Below are 21,537 nucleotides of genomic sequence, written 5' to 3'. Positions count from 1 at the left end.
AAGTGATAGAGTATTTCAGACTTTTCAACTATTATGTAAACATTTCAAAGTATACTAGGACATAATGGAATGTGTAAAGATTGCATTTTCTCTAACTGAAGAGACAGAATGGGGAAGCCTTATCACTCATGGGACTCTGCAAACAAGGCCCTCTCTGCTCTCCCTACCCACTGCCAGGACAGGCCTGCAGAAGACCCTGAGGCTTGGAAGAATTTCTAACAATGTAAGAAGATTATGATATAATGTTATGTGTTTAAAATCAGAATAATTAGTATGACTTACTTTTATAAAATGCTATCAAACTTACATACAATCACAGAGAAATGTCTGGAAAAGATATATTAAGATATTGATAATTATCTCTTTAGGATATTAATATTTTATTAGGCTTTTTTGTACCCAAAATTATGTTTCTTTTTTGGGACAGAGTCCATTTTATCTCAGGCTGGCTTCAAATTCACTATATAGGACCCTCCTGTCCCCACCTTCCAAAAGTTGGGATTATAGGCATGTGCCACCAGGCCAAGTTTATTCTATATTGAACCCAGGGGTTTGTGCATGCTAGGCAAAGCACTCTGATAATGGAGACTATCTCCAGTCCTAATGAATTACCTTGTTTTTCAGTGCTGGGGAATCAAGCCCAGCCTCATGGATACAAGGTGGTACTCTATCAACTGAGCCACATCACAGCCCATTCCAAAATTATATTTCTTCTTATTCTTCCTTTTAATACACACATTCTCTCTTTCTCTCTCTTTCTCTCTCTCTCTCTCTCTCTCTCTCTCTCTCTCTCTCTCTCTCTCTCTCTCTCATTTAGCTCATGGATTTGGATGTAGGTGGTTCAAAGAGCACAGTACAATTAGACCGAAGGGCCATCTAAAATGCAGCACTTTGTGGCAAGGTGCAGGTGGGGGTGTTTCTGGCCTCAGGTTTTCTTTAATGAACATACACCACGATGATGATGGGGAAAATAGGGTTTTCATTTCTTTCTCTCCTAATATTCACTCCAACATTCAGTTAGCATCAGTAGCTGAGACTTGTCCTTCTGGGGTCACCTCTCCTAAGACTAAAATTGTCATAGATGCATCATTAAGTTATGAAGAAGACCACACAGTGTCTCCATTGCCACCATTATAGAAATGGGCTCTGGTCTAGCCGTGTGGTGAGCAGCAGTTGTAGTTCCTTGCACGAGCCCTCACCTTTCTCCTGGTGCTGATAATGATCTCATCATGTGAAAGATGGGGGGGGGGGCGTAAAGGAAGGCATCCTGGGACAGTTGTCCTCACTCTGTTTCTTGACCAGAGCCCTTGTTGCAAAGGTCTTGCCCCACGTTACCGTGTTGCTTTGCGTGATGTTTCTGTACCTATCTTTTATTTTACCAAAAAAAAAATTTTTTTAAATCATGCAACACAAATAAAAATTGCAGCACTCCAGGATCTAGGTGAAGCTCACATGTTGATTTTCATATACCACCCCCTCTTTTTAGTTTCTTTCTTACCTTCCCCGAAATTTCTGATCCTTTCTGAAATCCTTTTTGAAATCCTATCCCCGCTGCCCCAGGGGACCACTGTTTCTCCCCCTGCCTTCCGTCGTTGATAGGTAACCTTCCCATGCATAGCTTCCTTGTGCACATTCAACCACGCACAGGTGGAACGCGTTGTGGGGGAAACTGACACACAGACATTTCCTCTCATCGATATTCCCTCAACAGTATGGAGCAGTGATTCACAATGCTCTCACGTCACATTAGGTATCAGAAGTAATCCAAGTAGGTTCAAGAGGGCATGTTCTCCCTACATGCAAATTCCACTCCATTTTGCATAGGGACCACCAACATCCACACGTTGGGCATCCACAGGGGCCAGTGCCTTGGAACCAATTCCCCAACAATACAGACAGACAACTGTATTATGAGTTGGGATTAGAACTACATCCTAGTTTTATTGAAAATGGTGTCAGAGCTTTTGTTTTTCATTCCCTTTGCTTTGGCGGGGATGTGGGGGGAGAAGGGAAGAGTTATCTTCACACCACATATTAGAATCTTTAGATCTCTGTCTTGGTTTTTAGTGTAATCATTGAAAGGTTTTTGGTCTCCCATAGCCTCTAACTTGTCTACGATGAATATGTATGATGTTAAGGCAGTGGGCTTACTTACAACACAGAGGGAAACATAAAAGGGCCAAAGAAGGTGGGAAGCATCTGCTCCTGCTTATTCCTCACTCTTAGAGACAACTGGGCAGAGAAAGCCTGCTTTTCTTTGAGATCTGCCAGAGAACACCTCCTTGGCAGGGCATGAGAGAGGGTGACTGTGATGGTTTGTATATGTTTGGCCCAGGGAGTGGCACAATTAGGCGTAGGCTTTAAGACCCTTGTCCTAGCTGCCTGGAAGCCAGTCTTCTCCTAGCTACCTTTGACACAATAGGTAAAACCCTCAGCTCCTCCAGCCCCACATCTGCCTGGATTCGGCCATGCTCCCACTTTGATGATAGTGGACTAAACCTTTGAACTGTAAGCCAGCCCCAAATAACTGTTGTCCTTTTATAAGAGTTGCCTTGGTCATGGTGTCTGTTCACAGCAGTAAAACCCTGACTAAGACAGTGACTTTTAGGGTCCTTTTCTCTGGGCTGGGTATATTTGTTAAATGGCCTTTGCCAGCCGTCCTAGCTTCTCTTCCTGCAGTGTGGTGCCTCCCGTGTGTTCTGAGGATAGCCTCCTTATAAGAGAATTCAGGGGTGTGTGTGTGTGTGTGTGTGTGTGTGTGTGTGTGTTATTGTACCCAAGGGTTTACCTTCATGGTGACGTCATTCCAACCGATAGAGGTACATTTTATCTGGCAATTCTCCATGACCACTACACTTGACTTGGTCACACATGAGTGATACTCGTGAGGCAGACAAATGTACTGACCTTGGAATACTTTGAATTTTCATTAGTGAGTACTCCCAAGCTCAAGGCAAGTGAAACTCCAGGATCTAAAATGCCCCACAGCTCTGCTCCCTCACCCCCCTCCCCGAGCTCTAGGCTTGTGTGCCTGATGGGAACCATATTGGGAACCATAACCATAACGTTTTTGGGAGCCACAAGTGTTCTGATTCCCCTTGGCCCAGGGACATAGCCATTTGAACTGTCTTCATGAACAGCAAAATTCCAGAAGGCTCCGCCCCTCTTTTCTTCCAGACTCCTTCAGGTACTTCTTCCTTTCCTCCCCAAGGCTATCCACCCTTCAACCCCAGAGAGTACAGGCTTTCTAGCCTACCTACCTTCCATTTTGCTGAGAATCTTATGAGAATTGATCTATCCAATTAAGTCAGGAAATTGTTCTCTAAATTTAACATGTCCATCAATTGCGTCCACAGTGACCACATTGATTTGGAGGGATGAGGCTCTGAGGTGATTTTTATTTAATCCAGCACAAACTCCATTAGGCTTCGCCTGCCCACAGGCATCATTTCTCAATTGGGTTTTGTTAAACTCAGCTTCCAACATATCTCATGAATCCTCCTCATCAATGCCCTCCTGCTGGATTCCCCAACTCCACACAGGAGCTGCTCAGGGTAGGCCCACATCTGATGTTGCCTTTGCTGGGCCTTGTGGCCTCACTGGTGAATTCCATTTACCCCCTACCCCAGCTTCTTTTCTGAAAGAGAAAGGTGTGTGTGTGTGTGTATGCGCGCGCGCACACACACGGGTGTGTGCATGCACATAAACCCACAGAGAAAGATGGCCTCTATTAAAGTCAAACTCCACTGGGTTGTTTCCTCCGTCTTGAGAAACCATCTGTTACCTCAGAGCACTGCACTGATGGACTACACCATGCCAAGAGGGTCCACACACATATGCACAAAGACAGTTCCATTTGGAGACTGGATATCATCTTTAATTAATAATGCCACAGCTTAACATCCTTTTTGTTGCTGTAGCAGATGGTGTGTATGTCTGTCTGTGTGTGTGTGTGTGTGTGTGTGTGTGTGTGTGTGTGTGTGTATGCGCGCGTGCGCGCGTTCCTGAATACATGAGGGGCCAGCAGAGACTCTCAAGCAGTTCTCAGCCAACGAATCTTGAGCAGCAACAGTCTCCACAGGCATGGAGGCCAGACTCTGCCTCCTATGGTCTTGAGTCTTCCTTCTGGGCCACCTTGAGTGCATCCTGAAGGCAAGACTAAGACCTGTGCCAAGAGTCCTGTGAAGGGCCTCTCAGTACAGTCCAGGCTCCGGTTCTCAGTCCTCACTGCCTCTTACCAGAGGGATGCCTCTGGTCAAGATACAGACTGTCTGACAGAGGTGTCAACCTAAGCCAGCAGTGAGTGGTCCCCTGTGACACTTAGAGAACAGCATTGGAGTGCGCCAGCCCTGGGCTGAGATTTGAAACTTCTGGAACATTTGATGGGACATTTGATGAATTCTTTTCACTGACAAGCTGGACGCAGCCCCGGACTTTGGGGGGACCAGTAAGAAGGGGCAGACTTAGCTGGTGGTGGCCATTGGAAGTCATTTCCAGCTCAAACCTAAGAACCCATTCTCTGCCATCTCTACTCTCCAAGTTCCTCACATACCCAATAGGTCCACAGCTCAGACATGGCAGGGGAAAGTGATGGTGGGTCAGAGGAGACCATGAGACCTGGGCTGAGCTGGATCTGCAGCCATGTGCCAGCCTGAAGCCAGCCCTCTCTCCCATGGTCAATGACAGCCAGAGCTTTCTGAAGCCAGATGGGACCCTTACTGGCTAGGCAGCAAGTTCTTGGCCCAGTGCAGAGGGTAAACCAAAGTGGTTCTACGGTCCCATTCCACTCTTCTCTGCCTCGGGAAGGCAAGGAGCCCAAGTCCCAGGAGGGTGGGATCAGCTGTTGGGGAAACAGCGCTGTCCAGGTGAGGCCTCAGGCCGGAAGCTGGGCTTGTTCAGTGGGCTGGGGTAGTACGTGGTTGTATACACATTGGTCTGCTGCAGTGGGTAGAAGTTGGCTCTGTCATCAGGGATTAAGTTGTTCTTGTTCAGTGTCTAAGGGAAGGAGAAGGAATCAGAGAAAATCAATGATGAAGGGGCCAGCCCAGGGCAAGGAGTCCTGGAGCCAGCCATTCAGGGGAAAGCCTACCTTTGACATGACCCTCCATCATGTACCCCTGCCTTTCCCCCTCCACCCACCCAGTGAGGTCCAGCATAGCGCCAGGACCATATGACCCATCAGCCTGCCCTTTGCTTCACACAGAGGCACCCACCTTGAATTCCATAGGGGTGTACTTCTCATTCTTGGGGGTGCCCCCACCCTTGTAGTGCAAGTGGTTAGGTGTGGCAGGATGGACAAGCGTGGACTCCTGAGACTGGCGCTGGCAGTGCTGGCAAGACAGGTACACTGCCAAGGTCAAGAGCCCAGAAACCAGGAAGCAGGACACACCAGTGACTATCAGGTGGATGAGATTGAACCCTGGAGGAAGACAGGCAGGTGGTGAGAAAGGAGACCTTCTGATTATCTTCCTGGGACAGCAACAGCTTCAAGAGATCCCAGAACACGGAAAAAGGAAAGGAGAGAGGTTGGGGAGGTTGTCACCAGGGCCTTCTCTCCCAGGAGAGCCCATAGGTGGAGTCGGACAGCAGGAAGGTTTGGAGACAGATGACTTTCTTGGATGCAGATTGATGCATCCTAGCCTAGGAGACCTCCCTGCAGACGACCTTGAAGCCACATGGGGACCTCCCCAGGCTTAGCTGTCTGTAGAACTGGGAAGAATACAGATTGGAGTGGTGGCTGAGGGACTGAGGGTAGGAACATGCGTGACTCTTTTTACCTCCACAGCTGGTGGTCTCCTCCACACTGGAAGCAGGTAGGATGACTGCAGGAGACAAATGGAGAAGGTTAGAATAGAGTAGAATAAAGCGAGCAGGGAGGACTTCTGCCTGGGCTGGTTGTCATCTAAGAAAGAACCCTACAGATCAGTGGCTTTAGGCCTTTGATTCCTCCCAACTTCTCTGTAGAAGACCCCCTTCTCTAGAGGATGGTCTGGCCATTCAGTACATGTGCAGTGTGAGTATCCCAAATACAAGACAATGGTATCATTTCATTTCTTTTCTTTTAAAATATTTTAATTTTTAAAGAGATTTACTTTATTTATATGAGGACACTGTAGCTGTCATCATACACACCAGAAGAGGGCATTGGATCCCATTGCAGATGGTTGTGAGCTACCATGTGGTTGCTGGGAATTCAACTCAGGGCCTCTGGAAGAGCAGTCAGTGCTTCTAACCACTGAGCCATCTCTCCAGCCCCCCAAACATATAATTTCTAATGCTTCATCCCATACTCCAATCTAGGCTCCGGAGTGTGTAAGACAGGGACCAAGGGGCTCCGGAGTGTGTGTTATGGATCCAAGGGGAGCATGGTGGGACAGTTCTAGCAACAGGACCTACCAGGAATCTCACTGTAGGGGCAGGGCCGGCTCTGGCTGCTGTTGCCAACACAGGCACCTGGTCCTGGGAGAAGCTCCTCACAGCTCCGGCTCCGGCTCTGGGCCCCATCCTCAGTGCAGACACCCCACTCAGACCACAGTGACCAGCCTTCTACGGATTATAGGTAGAGATGAGGTTGACTGTCTCAGGATCTTCCTGTTGAGGTTTAGCAGGTCAATCACCTTCCCCAACCCCAGTCCGATGCGCCCAGTACCTGGGCAGGCCTGTGTTGAACATAGGGCCTCCTCCGTGTGCAGGCCGAGGCAGATGTCCTCACCTGGGGATGGGGCGGGGCTGGTGCAGGAACGGGTGCGTTGATAGTGGCCACCACCGCAGGATGCTGAGCACTGGGACCATGCGGTCCAGCAGGACCAAGCACCCCGCACTGTAAGTGTGGGTTGGGTGTGAGAAGGAGGCGGCCCTGGGTTTCATGTCCTCAACATCCACCACACCCCAATTCAGCAGGCCACAGTAGTAAGGGGTGTCCTCCAAAATCCCCTATCTGCCCAACTTAAATCAAGTTCCCTGTTTGAGTAGCTCAGTAGGAAAAGAAAAAGCAAGGCAGTAATAAAAAAAAAAAAAAAAAAAAAAAGATCTCACTCCTGCTCCACCCCAGGAGCCCCTGAATCCATGGTGAGAGCAGAACTGAGATCTCAGTGAGTTCAAGCTGTTCTAGACAGAGAGTTCCAGACTAGTCAGGGATACTGAGACCCTGTCTTAAAGAAAAGAAAGGGAAGGGGAAGGGGAAGGGGAAGGGGAAGGGGAAGGGGAAGGGGAAGGGGAAGGGGAAGGGGAAGGGGAAGGGGAAGGGGAAGGGAAAGGGAAAGGGAAAGGGGAAGGGAAAGGGGAAGGGAAAGGATAGGATCCTGGGACACCTTGCAGAATTAATTTCCAGAAAGAGGAGATCACTTTCCCAGGCTTGAGAGTTCCTGGGGAGACCAGCTTGCCCGAAGCTAAGGTTTCCTTCCACAACCTTACCTGGGCAAGCCTGTGGGTTGCAGTCTTGGTACTCCGCAGCGTCTCCCACGCAGGGCAAGCCCCCGTTGCGAGGCTCCGGGTTGGTACAAGTTCTCTTGCGGACGCGGAAGCCCAGCTCGCAGTCCCGGGAGCAGGATGACCACGGGCCCCAGGTGGCCCAGCCTCCGTTCAGAGTGTGTGGTGACGTGCTCCCGCTGCGCAGGAGATCCTCCACCAGGGCTGCAGAGGGCCTCGGGCTCAGCGACCCTGACCTTGGGCTTTCCCTTCGGCCCAGGCCTCCCGGGCTCCCGCCCTCCCCACCGCTCCTGGCTGTACCGTCGGTGTCGCAGGCTCCGGTGCCGTCTGCCGGGCAAGTCCTGGTCTCTGTCCTCCTCTTGCCGAACTGCAGACCGTGCGGGTCCGGCAGCGGCGCGCGGCAGGTGAAGCGGAATCGCTGCTCCTGGCGCGCTCCACCCTGGGTCACGTTCACGGGCAGCCAGGGCGTCCAGGGTGTGTTGCGTCGCACTTCCGGGCAAGCCTCGGGGTTGCAGGTCTTGAACTCCTTCGGGGTGAGGGTGGCTTCAGACCCCCCAACCCCGCCTGGACTGTAGGTCTCCCCGCTCCCCGCGCCCCAGCCCCGCGACCTCACCACGCCGCAACCCGGGCACGAGTTGCCATTCTCGCAAGAACGGCGTCGCGACTGCACGCCGCCTCCACAGTTGTTGCTGCACTTGCTCCAGGAACCCCAGGAAGCCCAGAAGATGGGCACTGGGCAAGGTGTATTTTCATTACAGAACCTGGGGAGAAGGGAGGCGTGTCACCCTAAGGCGAGATGCTGCTATCCCAGCTCCAGAATCCAGGCCGAAGGATGCCCAGGTGGATCCCGCATCCCAATTCCAGCATCTCTGCAACCACAGGTAGCTCACCGCTCCTCCCGGCTCTTGCCCACGCAAATGCGGCCCCCATGGCGGGGCGCCGGGTTGCTGCAACTTCGCTGACGGACCTGGAAGCCGATCCCACAGGACGTGCTGCACTGAGCCCACGATGACCATGCGGTCCACGCCCCATTCCTGGTGGAGTGGGAGGGGACAGAGACACATGCCCCTCTGAGCCCCAGCTTCTTAGATCTGGGCTGCATCTGAGGCAGATGGATTTTGTATTGTTGTCAGGACTGGCGAGACAGTGACAGAAAATATCAGCTCCTAACCAGGCTGGCTCAGGCAGATTCGTGCATTCATCCGTTTGCTCATTCATGCCTCAAATATGTATTGAGAGCCTTCTTCCATATATCAGGCTGTGCTCAGGGCCAGGGACACAGTGATAGGGCCGGGCCCCTACACAGACAGGCAAAAGGACACACTCTTTAGAGGTCTCAGTTACCATTCCAACCTGAAACCTTCCTTTCCCCCTTCTGCGATACCCAAATCTCTTAGTCCCTACTCTCCTCCCTTCTCCCCTGCATTATCTTTCTCCAGCCTCAGACATTCATGCCCAAGTTGACCTAAGGGATCAGTTTCCTGCTTACTGGTACCTTTATCCTTAAAATAAGACCAATAGCTAAATTCCAACCCATTGAGGTTGCTGAGAGGGTTAAATTAGTGAATGTAGATAAAATAATTATTTTTAAGAATCTCTAAAACTATGGGTTAGTTGTGATCATAACAATTTTATGCAGTTCCCAAGAACGAGTGGTATAGTTATTCCTTCACAGACATATCTCTTTTAACCTTCGCAGCAACTCTCAGGTGGGTACTGTAGCTGGAGGGGTGGCCAAGGCCATGCCTCTAGCCAGTGCAGTCTGGATCAACACCATCTCATGCTGTCGCTCAAGTTTGGAACAACCAAGCTTATTGCTTTTGGCAGCAGCTCCCATGCCTGCCCAGCCTTTCTCTTTGCACTTTCTGCCATGAGGCAGAGACTCTTCTTCCACTAATGTGAAAACTCTTCTAATGCTTGTATTTCCTGCCTCAGATGTTAGCTTCCTGCCCAGTCCCCGGCACTGCACTAAAGTGTAAACACTTGGATGAGATGCCCCATTTCCCCAGTTCTCACTGTACAAGTCCTAAGCAGACACCATACAAATCCTGCCCTTACCTACCTGGAGCAATTGGCAATATGGATGGATGGCCCCAGGCACTCGAGGCCCCCACAGCGAGGCCTTGGGGAGTCACAGGATCTGGCCCGGCACAGGCAAGAACCCGAGTTGTCTCCATCTAAGTGCTCACACGGTTTCCATGGTGACCATGGGCCGAAGCCCCCATCCCGTGTCACATTTCGTACCTGCAGACTCATATAAGGGGGCAAGACTCCCGTCACACAAGGCAAAGACAGGGGAGGGATACTGACGGGGAATCATGGCTGGCACTGAGGGGACGGGGAAGGAGCAGGCGCACAAGGATTCTCACAGGACAGGTTGTGATGTTCTGGATCCACAGGCTCATGTTGGAACTGTCTTCAAGCGTGCTGCAAAGTTGCCGCTTCCCATCCCAGCCGCAGTATGGGTCCCGTGCTCCCAGGCATGCCCTGCCAGATAGAGGTCCTGAGCCTCAAGCTCACCGGCTTCCTAGGCTCAGCTGGGTCTCTAGAAAGTACCTGGACAACCCCACTGTGGGCACCTCTTTCTATGCTGGTTTTCTTCTATAAAAAGGATTAAATTCAAAGCTGGGGATTTAGCTCAGTGGTGGAGCGCTTGCTCAGCAAGCTCAAGGCCCTAGGTTCCACATCTAGCTCCGGAAAGATGAAAAAGGAAACAACTTAGCTTCACTGTGCGCTTGCTGCGTAACTGGCATCGTTTAGAGAACTTTCAGAGGCACAAATTAGTTCAATGCAATAACCCAGTGAGGTAGGCCTGCTGCTGTTCCAGGCAGGAAGAACCTGAGAGCTCAGCAAGGACTTAGCCAAGAGACTAGATTTCTTTCCCCAGAGCTGGAGGGCCCCATTGCTCCTCACCTGGGACCACTGGAAGAGATGTGGTTTGCACAAGTGCAAAGAGACAGCCTTTTCCTGTCAGACCCTCAGAAAGTTGTTCTTAAGCTTGGCGCATTTGAAAAATCCCCCGAGGAGTTTGGAGAAACAGTGGTACCCGAGTCCTCCCCAACCCGAGTCTCTGTGGTAGGGTGGTTCTTAAAGCCTCAGGATGATGCTGATTTGAACCGCTAGGATGACCAGGTCTTTGCACGGAATAAAGGCAAGGGGAGAGGAGGTTTCCCAGTGATCCCAGAAATCTTGTGGCGCTGGAGCCAGACCTAGGTTTCCCAACAGTTCCTCTCCTCATATCCATCCACTCAGCCTTCCCATTGAACTTCACGCCATGACTCGATGTGGACCCCTTTCTCAAAACACAGGATACCTAAGAACAGTCCAGTGTCGTGTGTAGTTTTGTGATGCTTGAGCTGTTTGGGGGCAGAAAGCAGCAGCTAGCATTTTAGCACTGGGAGAATGAGCTGAGCTGCTAGTAGACAGTACTATCCTACCCTCCCTCCCCTAGCCACGGGGCTATCCTCTCTGCAATGTCCAGAAAGACAGTGCTTCACACCCCAGTGCATGCCCCAGATACCAGACATATACTCCAGGCCTCTTTTCTTCCTTTCCTTCTCTGATTTACTCAGGTAACATGGCCCTTTTTAATAAGAAGGTTAAATCTCTGCTAGTAGGACCTCAAGGAGAAAAATAAAAGTCTGTGGGGATTCTGGAGTCAAGATTTGCTGTTCTCTGTTAACTAACGAGAGTACTAGATCATGGAGGCTAAGGAAAGGGGCCCTCCAGCACGCAGTGAACCCACTGCCACTCCAGGGCTCACTTGATCCCTTTGCTGTTTCTCAAGCTTCCACCCTGTTCTGCTCTGCTAGGGAGAGTTGAGAGAATACATGGAAAGGGTCCCCAAGAATGGAGGTGAGGAGACAGGAGAGGTCTTGAGAAGGAACAAAGGCAGGTGGGTGGGTGACTTCACAGCACTGTGCATGCTTACAAAAGAATTTTCCCAGTGGCAGGGGCCAAGGATGCTGAGAGCCAAAGGGATACACACAGAAGCCAAGAGCTTGCAGTTTTTGGTGTTCCTGGGACGGAATTCTTTTTTTTCTCTTGAAGCTTCATGGACAGTCACTTGTCAGCCATGGTTTAATTGACTGACTAATTATTTAGTTAATTAATGGATAAGGTCTCACTCTATTGTCCAGGCTAGCCTGAAGCTTACTATGTAGCCTAGGCTGGCCTCCAACAATGACCCTTTCTTAGACTCTCAAGTGCTTGGATTAGATGCATAAGGCACCATGTCAGGCTCCTTCAAGTTCTTCACATTTAGTGAGTTCCATAGGTCATGTCAAGCGTCATGGGGAAAAGGAGGCCATGTGAGAGTCATGCAAAGAAGACAGAAGAGGAAAGGACTGAAGAAGACACCAACAGCCCCTGTTCTAGGCTGGCCCACAATCTTGTATAATCCAGGTGGTGTTTTGGGCACCTGTGGAAGAGGCCCTGACTGGACCCCACTGAGTACCCCGTGGCCCTCCTGGGAATCCAGAGCACTCCCATGTCTGTGGCGAGCGACTCAGGTTCCTCTTCACTCACCTGAAAACAGCATTTATATGTTTTATAGCATAAGCACACTCATACCAAATCCAACCATCAGTTTGATTTGAGGATTTTTTTTTCACCAGCAGAATCTACCAAACTGGACACTGTGGAGTTCAAAAATAACCCAAGTGCACAAGAAATACCAGCAACCTATGGCTTTGAGGCAATGTCCACAAACTCAGAGTTGGCTCAAGAAGAAGCAGATTCAAGCAGTCAGAACTCAATAGAGCCTGGACTCAGATTATGACAATTAAGATTCTCTGTGTATGTGCGCACACGGCATGCACACTCACATGTGGAGGCTGGAGGACAACCTTGGGTGTCACATGTCCATCTCCTATAAGACATGGTCTCTTACTGTGATGTAAAGCTCACCAATGAAGCTGCACTGCTGGCCCCTGAGCCACCTTAGTGACAGGATTACAAGTGGCAGCTACCGCACCAGGCATTTTTATGTGGGTATCAGATGTTGAGCTTAGATTCTCATGTTTGTGAGACAAGTGCATTGCTGACAAACACCCTGAAAACCCCAAAATAAAATTAAACTTAACAAAAACAAATGTGTGCTAGCAGAGAGAATGCTAAGAATGGGCATTTTGAACCAGCTTATGGAAGAAAAGCAGAAGATTCTGGGGGAACCCCGTGTGCCTCACCGTCCTGTTTCCCCCAGAGCCTTGCTGGGCCTAAAGCAGTAGCTTCCAGCCTTGAGTGCAAATCCTACTTTCCAGGCATCGTTTGAAATGCTTAAGCAAACAGAACAAAACGCCTTCTAGCATTTGGACCTCTGGGACTAGAAGTTGAGGCATTAGAATTTTCAAGCTCTGGTGAATAATCATGGTTGAAAACTTCTTCTGTCCCAGGGCCATGTTTGTTAAGGTCCCAAGTCAAGTGGGATCTTGTTTCCCCTACTTCCAGTCCTGACAGAGTAGGGGCACAAGGGAGGAAGACAAAGTAGAAACTGGCCCTGCTTTTCTTGCCCCAGGTCCTCTCATATTCTCTGCTTTTCCAGTTAAGGTTTAGAGAGGAGGAGGAGGAGGAGGAGGAGGAGGAGGAGGAGGAGGAGGAGAAGGAAGAGGAGGAGGAGGAGGAGAAGGAAGAGGAGGAAGAGGAGGAGGAAGAAGAGAAGGAAGAGACCAGATTCTTTACAGATAGCCCACACTGATGGTCTGAGAGGCATTTGAGACTCCCCTCTCCAGGGCCAGTGCCTCATGCTGCTGCTGCTGCTGCCAGCCACTGCTGCTAGTAACTAAAGGGACTCCTCAGCTGAGTCCACACTCACTGCCTTTGGGCTAACGGGCACTTCAAAGATGACAGAGTAAGGACCGTGCTTTAGAAAATGAGAGCCCCATGCTAAAGAGCAGGAGAGTGCCTGTCACTACAGAAAGTGGTAGGAATTTAGAGTTCTTTCACGAAAGGAGCCATCAGGCCAATAATACATCACCGTGTCTTTTTTTTTTTTTTTTTTTTTTTTTTTTAACTGTAGCATCTCAAGCAGCTATTGCAAAAGGGAACAGGTTTATTCCACAGGCTCACAAGTAGGACAGAGATGGATGGTGGGCATTGTGAACTAGAGGATCCTAGCTCCCTGCAGCCATTAGGGGTGGGTGGAGCTGTCCAGGGTAGAAACAGCATCATGGGGCTTTTGAGCATGTGAGAATTACTTAAGACTGCCCAGAACAAGGATCTGGTCGGAAAGAGATGCAGCTGAGCCTGGCCTTAATCCTGAACTCATGGGGATGGGAGTGGGGTGCAGAGGATGAGTGAGTTAGGGTTGAGGGGAAAGGTCTACTGGAAGAAGGAAAGGGCAGACTCATGCATTAAGCATCTTAGCTCTTAGTTCCTTTCTGGCCAAGCCAGAGTATTGGTTATGCATTGTGGAAATGAGATTGCTCTAATTAAAAAAGGTAGAGGCAAGCTTCCGGATGCTGGGTAGATGAGGAGGCTGGTGGTGCCTCTGTTTACCCACTTTGATCTTTCTGCCAACTTTGGAAACATGAAATGCCTAGACCCTAACGAAGCCTCTCCCACCCGCCCCAGCAGCACTAATTCTGAGGTGCCGAAGTTGCTACTTGGCTCCGTGACAAGCCTGTTGGCTGCATACCCCTGCTTCTCTCAGTTTATTAACTTTCTGATAATTTGATTTTTCACTCTCTAGGTTTTAGACCTACCTAGTATTTTTAAATTACATTTCTTTTTTTATTATGTATTTAATGTAGGGGGCAGGCATGCTCTTGCCATGGCGCATGTGTGGAGGGTCCCCACCTGTAGCTTTTGAATGAATAGCATTTCCACTGTGCACTTCAGCAGCTTATAAACCAAACCCAGGAAACAAGACTCCAAGTTGACCTTCTGCTACCCTGCAGATGGCAGCACACTGGGAACACTCTTTGTGAGTGGGGACATGTCCCTGCCCCTTGCTCTCCTCTCGTCCCACTGCAGATCCATGGCTTTGCAGAAGGATGGAGTCACATTAACCCACCACAGATGTCCATCTGCCTCCTGACAAGGCTACTGACTGCATTCCGATCTGCCCTATAGAGCATCTGTCTGAATAGTCTGAGATTCTAGCTCTACCACTATGATTCAGGTCAAAATCCTCCTTTGGCCTTCTCAGCTGGTCCATTCCCTATGCCTCTCCTGCACCGGTCTCTTAGACCAAACAGTTAACTGAAGCATCAGCCCCAGGGCACAAGGTCACCCTGTGCTGGGTGGGATTGAGTAGTGAAGTATAAAAAAATACTGTGACACTACACTGGGTTTTCTTCCTCCCTCCCCCAAGACAGGGTTTCTCTGTGTAGCCCTGGCTGTCCTAGAACTCACTCTGTAGACCAGGCTGACCTCAACCTCAGAAATCTGCCTGCTTCTGCCTCCCAAGTGCTGGAATTAAAGGCATGTGCCACCACTGCCCTGGTGGGTTTTTCATTAAGGCTTTATAACCTCTTGGAGAATAAGGCATGTGTTAAAAGTTTGTAGCAACAAAAGTGTTTAAGGAGAATGCAGAAACAAAGATAATGCTATCAGCAGGTAGCCACTGCTTTCTGACCAGAAAGAGCTGTCTGTAGTTGGTGTCATAGATTCAGAGGCCAAAGGGCCCAGGAGGCTGGAGCCTCCTGAAAGCAACCTCAGAGACCAAAAGGAATAAAGATGCTGTCTACCCTTTATGACTTGCAAGCCTAGGCTCTTCATGAGTACCAGGCCTGACCTTTACACTTCTGCCAAAATTAAACATCGCTGTGCCAAATCCTCCAGTCCCTGGCAAGAGAACTGAAGTTCAGATGGTCACATAGTCTGCTTAAGACCATGCAGCTCATGGAGAGTAGAGCTGAGGTGGGTTCCCGTTCGTGTCTAATTCAATCTATACCCTACCAAGACACCCTTCTGCCTTTCCCTATTTGGCAGATCCAGGCCAGGGTTTCTCTCTTCCCTAACCAGATTTGCAGTGGAAGGCTGTAGTTATTGAGGCCCGCACCACAAGCCTCCTCTCATACCACCAGCTCTGCAAGGTACCCTGTGCACAGCAGGGCTTTGTAAACGTGTGTCACTTTGGCAGAACCATGTGTGGAGGCCGAGAGGGGCTCTAGTGACTGCCCATCATTAGCAGCCTCCAGCACCTATCCATCCTTCCTCCTCCCCTGTCTGCAGGCCTCTGTCCAAGCTCCTAGTGTTCTCAGAGAGCAACCCTTGGCAGCACGAAGCCCATTTGTCTCCCAAATCCCAAGGACAGATGGCACAGCCAGAACTCTGTTGCAAAGGCCACAGAGTTCACGTGGCTGTTCTGATGATCATACAGCCAGGGTAGCCTCGAGGGCTGGGAGTTTGGACACGGTTCCATTTGGCCTTGGCTTCTCCCCTTAAATACTGGTGTCACTGCTGCCAAATTTGTGACTCTGCTTAAAGCCTATGGACGGAAAGCAATGGGATATTGTAGTTCTTCAACCTGGCTGCCTTATCTGGCTGGTCTGCCTCCAAGGAAGGTGAAGGTTTGGGGGCTGACCCCCACTGCCCCACATCTGGGTAAGAAGTGCTGTGGTTTCAAAGGCAACAGTCTCTCTCTCTCTCTCTCTCTCTCTCTCTCTCTCTCTCTCTCTCTCTCTCTCTCTCTCTCTCTCTCTCTCTCTCCTAAAGGCCCTGAGAACAAATCAAGTGAGCTAGAGATGGCTGGCAGGCCAGAACGACGAGGTTGTCCACAAAAATAACAGCCACCACAATCCGCTAAATTCATGGCTCCCTCGGGCAGTGATAAGTGCTGATTAACAATTATAAAACCCTTCCAAGATGTTTCGGGGCCCAGGAAACCAGTGTTTGCAGAGGTTAAGTGACTTATCCAAAGGTACCACTCAACTGGAGACCCGCAGGGATGCGAGGGAAAGTGGCTCTGAAACATGATTGGAGGGATAGCCACCACCCCCACCCCCGCCACAGACCAACTGGGGCCCTCCTCCTGTCCTCTTGCCTCAGCTTACCCCTGGCTATGATAGGCCGAACACCTCTCCAGTGGGACCCGCAGCACCCTGTCGCTCAATCCCACGAAGAGCGCACGCGCGCTGTGCAGGATGCGCAGGCTCCGCAGAGGTTCAAGGCGCCCAGGAGGCAGCACATGTAGCTCCTCCAGGTAGCAGCCACGGAGGCTGCGGCTGGCCGTGGACAGCGCTTTCAGGATGGTACCCGACTCTGGGGGGGGGGCGGGGGGGGCGGGGGGGGGGACAAAGGAAAGCAGCCTTGAAGCCATGGCTTCTTACAGCCGCTTTCCCTCCCAGCCTCAACCACTTCTCCATCTGCAGCTCAGGCGAGTCCTGGCCGGCTCACCCGTGCCTATGTAGAGTACGTGATAGAGCGTGTCCTTAGCTTGCACAAGGTCTACCACGAGATGTGAGAAGCGGACGCTGTCCTGGGTGACACAGGGCTCTGGTGTCACTGGCTGCACAGCTTCGCTCATCAGGAAGAGCCGCTGTGCGTCCTGCAGGCTGCGCTCCGTGAGGTTCTCGTTGGGGCCAGTCTCCGGCAGAGTGCCACACTGCCACAGGAAACCGAGTCACTGGTGCCCAGTCCCCACACAGTGGGAACTCTCATGGTCTCCTTCCCACCCATGGGGACCTTGGGTAGACACTAATTCTCCAACACTCCTTGTCCCCAGCATTCTATCTGGTCCCTGAATCTTTTTTTAGGAAAGGATGAGTCTTTTTAAAACTAGGAGAAACTGAGGCTGGGAAGATGGAAAAGAGACCTACTAGGACTGGGGAAGAGGGAAGGAGAGCAAAGGGGTCTGGTCCAGACAGATCATTTGAATGTGTACAGGGTCCAGCTATTTTAAGCTGCTTCGTATATGCCCACTCTCACAGTGGGTCAAGCTGTTTGTTTGTTTTTCCGACACCCTTACCAGCTCCAAGTTTGTGCCTTCTAGTCTAAAGACAGTCACCTTTTATTGGGCATCACAACAACCTTTGCACAAATCTAGAAGGGATCTAGTGTAGTATGGTATGGTGAAGTACAGTCCTGTCCTTAAGTCTAAAAAAGGAGTAAAAGGATCAAGGGAGTGGGATGAGCTGCCCAACATCACAGAGATGGGCTGCATGTGGCTCAGCATTGCTGGACTGACGAGCCTGAGCTGAGGCTACATCACCCCTGGAGCGGGCGGTTGGAAGGACAGGAAAGTCAGCCATTTAGGCTGGGCATGGTGGCCCACACATCCAGGAGGTAGATGCAAGAGGACTCTGTGAGTTCAGAGCCAGCCTGGTCTACAAAGTGAGTTCCGGGGCAGCCAGGGGCAAGACAGTGAGACCTTCCTCAAAAATAAATAAATGAATGAAGAAATGAATAAATAAATAAATAACTCTGCCATCAGTCCTTTTATGCTTTCCTTCCTGTCACAGGATGGGGAAGACAAGGACTACTCACTATTACCTGCATCCAGGGTTCCTACAGACATTAGTTCCCACACTGCACACAGTCTGAATGATCCCCAGATAAAACATCCAAGGTCTGGCCACAATTTAAGTGTGTAGTGTTCTCCTGGCCTCTCCTACTTTGTATAGTTGAGGTCCCTGACTCTCTGGGCATGTGGGTTCAATGACAGAGATAACCAAGAAGGTTCTCTAGCTCTGCTTCTTCCCTACTTCCTCAATTGCAGGCTGAGGATTTACCATCCTCTGGGGGGACCTATCATTGACTCACCAAAGACAAGCCTAGAACAGGAGCAGGCTAGAGTTAGCCTGTGCTGAGCAGTTAAGAGTCAGCTTGTGGGTTGGTAGTGGGGGGCAGGGGGGGGAAGGAGGAGAAGCTGTACCTGGAAATTGGGGATGGGATTGGCGATTGGGAGCCAGGCAGCCCTGGGGTTTTCCTGGTAACGAAATGGGCCATTGAAAGCCTTGGAGATGGCACTGAGGTTGAAGGCGCAGACAGCAGAAGCCGCAATGCTGTTTCTAAAAGGCAAGAGGTGGAGGAATGTGGTCCTTCCTTCCTGAATTAGCCTTCCTGGGCCAGACGCTCTCCTCTGAAGCCCCTCAGCACATCCCCACTCCTCATTCCCTAGGTCAGGAAGTGGCTCTAGGATGAACCTCTGCACAATGAAGGGCATTTATCCTTACACTCTCCCACCCCACTGCAGGAAGAGCTCACTGGCAAGAAGCACCGGAGCATCACCCCCCCCCAACACACACACACACACCCACACACCCCATACTACTACCTCACCCTCTTCCCTTATTCAAAAAAGAGGTAGAACACACTCAATGGCCCACATTAAGAAATACATCTGAAGGCTGGAGAGATGGCTCAGCCATTAGTGGCTAGGCTCACAACCAAAAATATGAAAAATACATCTACATTGAAGTTTCATGAAACAATACTGCGCAAGCAAAATATGTTATACTTGTGATATTTGATTTCAATCTATTCTGATGTATGCATATATGTAACAAATAGAGAGTTAGCAGACCACTGGCTAATGCTGCAGCCTGCAACTCACAGAAGCAGATGATCTCTACAACCCTTCCAGGCCCAGAAGCATGGGTCTCTATGGATGTGGAGTGAGCAGCCCACAGGCACAGCATTGTCACACCCACGTGTCCACTCTGAGTCACTGCGTTGGTTCTTCTTCCAAATGTGTCTATTATCCTCTCTCTCTGCCTGGTCCCAGCTCCATGCCACTCCCCTCCCGGTGCCCAGCTCCACCCCCACCCCATGCCCAGTTCCCCCCTCCGCAGTACCCTGGATGCTGCCCTGTCCTTCTGTTGGTCTCCCTGCAGCCTGGATAGACTCCTAATCCACTCTGCACAAAGCAGCCAGAATGAAAGTCCTCAAACTCACACCAAGCTGCTCACTGGTCTCTTTTATCAAATCCCTCTGTAATGCTAACTTGTCGACAGGGGTAAAGACCAAAACCCTAAGAGCGGTTTACAAGGTCTTTGGGACACAACCTTCCCAGCCGTACTCTTTAGCGTCTCTCCCATCTCTCCCTTCTTCGACTCAATGCTCCTGTCATATGGCCTTCCTTAAAATGCATGGGACATTAAAATTTTTTTTCAATGTGCACTGGTATTTTGCCTGCATGTATGTGAGGGTATCAAATCATTTGGAGTTGAGTTACAGACAGTTGTGAGCTGCCATGTGGGTGTTGGGAATTGAACCCAGTCCTTTGGAAGAACAGCTAGTGTTCTTAACCCCTGAACCACCTCTCCAGCCACAGGGCATTTTTTTTTTTAATTCCAAGCTTTGCATAAGTTATCGCATGGGGGTTGGAATGTCCTTCAGATCCCAGGAACACCACTTCCTATGGGAAGGCTTCTGTGATCTCTACCCTACACCCTGCTTTCTCCCTTTGTAGGAGTTACCAAGACTGCTTAAAATAGCCCTGCCCCCTCTAGACTGTCACCCCCCCCTTAATGGCAGAGCCATGAATGTTTTTGCTCACTGCTGCCCACCCTCACCCCAGGACAAGCACCTGGCATGGAGGGCTTACACAATAGATAAAAGGTTTATAGTCTAGACTGATATTGTCTTTTTTTTTTCCTTGATGTCTCTCCAGGTCTTGCAGACAACCACCCTCCTACACTGAGAGCTAGCCACCCTTAGTCATGGCCAGCAGGCTTTCAGCCCATGGCCTGTGTGAGCTGTGTTGAGTGTTTGTCCCCTGGCCAGGATGACCTCTCTACTTCTACTGGCCAGTCTCACCCACATCCTTGCCTGTCCCCTCAGACTGTCCTTTCTGTAGACAAAGTGGGAGCATCCAGTGCCTGCTACCTGGAATCACTCACAAGCTCCTGCTGTCCTTACACAACACACTGCACAGCATTCTCCACTGCAAAGGCCTTCCTTGGTCTCAATGGTGCCCATTCATCACTTCTAACATGAAAAATTTTCCCTTGATTTGTTCGCTTCTATGTGGAGGGGCAGCGGAACAGAGTCCGACATCCTTGGGAAAGTTGCTCATCCTTATATCGAAGGAAACAACAGGGCTGCCAAATGCTAGTTTGCAGGTTTGGCTGTAGCAGGGAGGAAGGTGACAGAGGACTTCTATACTGCTGTTGCACTTAGGCTGAAAGGGACCATAGAGCATCCCTGCCTGAGGCCGCCACCCATTCATCCCAGGCAGGGATGCTCTGTCCTTTATGAGCCACCAGGCAGCTCCCCTCCCCTGGGCCTGCCCTTCCCAGAAACTCAAAGCACTCCAGAGGTGGTAAGCTTCAGATGACCAGCCGCAGGAGCAAGGATGAAGACACCAGACTCTGAGAAAGGATCTGCTGAGCCCACTAGGCTGCCAGGCTAGGCAGGGTGAGCCCTGGACTGACAGGGAAGCCAGGTAGCCGAGGGTGGGGACACTCACACGTTAGTGGTGAAGACGCCATAGATGAGGTCCTGCTCGGGCAGATGGAAGGCACTCTGCAGCTCATTATAGTAGAAGGGGACCTCTCCCGGGCGGGAGCAGTTGAGCCGGGCCTTCATGAATGTGGTCCACGTGTCCTCCAGCAGGAAACGGCCACCTACATCATTCTTGCACACCCGGGCCACCCGAGAGTACACAGTGCGCCCACAATCATGCTCCACGGCATTCTCCCGAAGGAAGAAATACGCAAACAGCCCGATGTCAAAGGCTGCCACAAAATTTGGCTCTGTGAGGATGGAAAGAAGACGGCCCACTAGGAAGGACTCGACTGTGTAAGTGTTCTTTGGTGGGAATCTTAAACCCCTCCTTGCTGACCTGGGCTCTAAGTAAGCCTGCTCTTGCTTCCATTGTAAAATGAAGCTCCCATATTTATTAATAATGTTATTGCTAACAGTGTTGCTTCACTGGATAAAATACACTACCATAAGAACTTTATTGGTTCACCCACTTAACCCTCACTACACTTTATAAAGCAAGCCCTATCACTACCATGTATTACAGATGAGAACACCATGCTTGTTACAGAGAGGCTCCGCACATGCTGAAGGCCATGCAACTTGTTAGTAAAGAAATAGATTCATCCTCCAGAGGAAGTACGTTCATCCTGTCTTCCTCAGTTTTTTTTTCCTAATTTTTCTTTTTCCATAACCACTACAATATGCAATTTCAACTCTCTCCCCTAATAGCCTGCCCTT

At 50.3% G+C, this 21,537-nt stretch overlaps 1 protein-coding gene across 7 annotated transcripts in view; it reads right to left on the bottom strand.

Moving 5' to 3' along the window:
* Positions 1-3,850: 3,850 nt before the first annotated feature.
* Positions 3,851-21,537, bottom strand: part of Sema5b (sema domain, seven thrombospondin repeats (type 1 and type 1-like), transmembrane domain (TM) and short cytoplasmic domain, (semaphorin) 5B) — a 123,108-nt gene continuing 105,421 nt past the window's right edge. For 2 of the 7 annotated variants that reach the window (XM_011245844.1, XM_006521869.1), the window contains 14 exons: positions 20,783-21,068; positions 18,245-18,380; positions 16,768-16,975; positions 16,425-16,632; positions 9,798-9,915; positions 9,491-9,672; positions 8,319-8,462; positions 7,729-8,189; positions 7,414-7,632; positions 6,650-6,820; positions 6,397-6,546; positions 5,778-5,822; positions 5,214-5,419; positions 3,851-4,995 (listed from right to left, as the gene is read on the bottom strand). In XM_011245844.1, coding sequence (XP_011244146.1) covers positions 4,837-4,995; positions 5,214-5,419; positions 5,778-5,822; positions 6,397-6,546; positions 6,650-6,820; positions 7,414-7,632; positions 7,729-8,189; positions 8,319-8,462; positions 9,491-9,672; positions 9,798-9,915; positions 16,425-16,632; positions 16,768-16,975; positions 18,245-18,380; positions 20,783-21,068 — 2,693 coding nt within the window. In that variant the 3' untranslated portion in view covers positions 3,851-4,836. Of the gene's footprint in view, positions 4,996-5,213; positions 5,420-5,777; positions 5,823-6,396; positions 6,547-6,649; positions 6,821-7,413; positions 7,633-7,728; positions 8,190-8,318; positions 8,727-9,490; positions 9,680-9,797; positions 9,916-16,424; positions 16,633-16,767; positions 16,976-18,244; positions 18,381-20,782; positions 21,069-21,537 lie in introns of those variants that run through there. The other 5 variants (XR_875743.2, XM_030249006.1, NM_013661.2 and 2 more) reach the window with 5 other exon arrangements.

The sequence above is a fragment of the Mus musculus genome, chromosome 16, assembly GCF_000001635.26.
Source record: "Mus musculus strain C57BL/6J chromosome 16, GRCm38.p6 C57BL/6J".
Taxonomy (NCBI): domain Eukaryota; kingdom Metazoa; phylum Chordata; class Mammalia; order Rodentia; family Muridae; genus Mus; species Mus musculus.
This window is presented reverse-complemented; position numbering and strand designations above follow the sequence as displayed.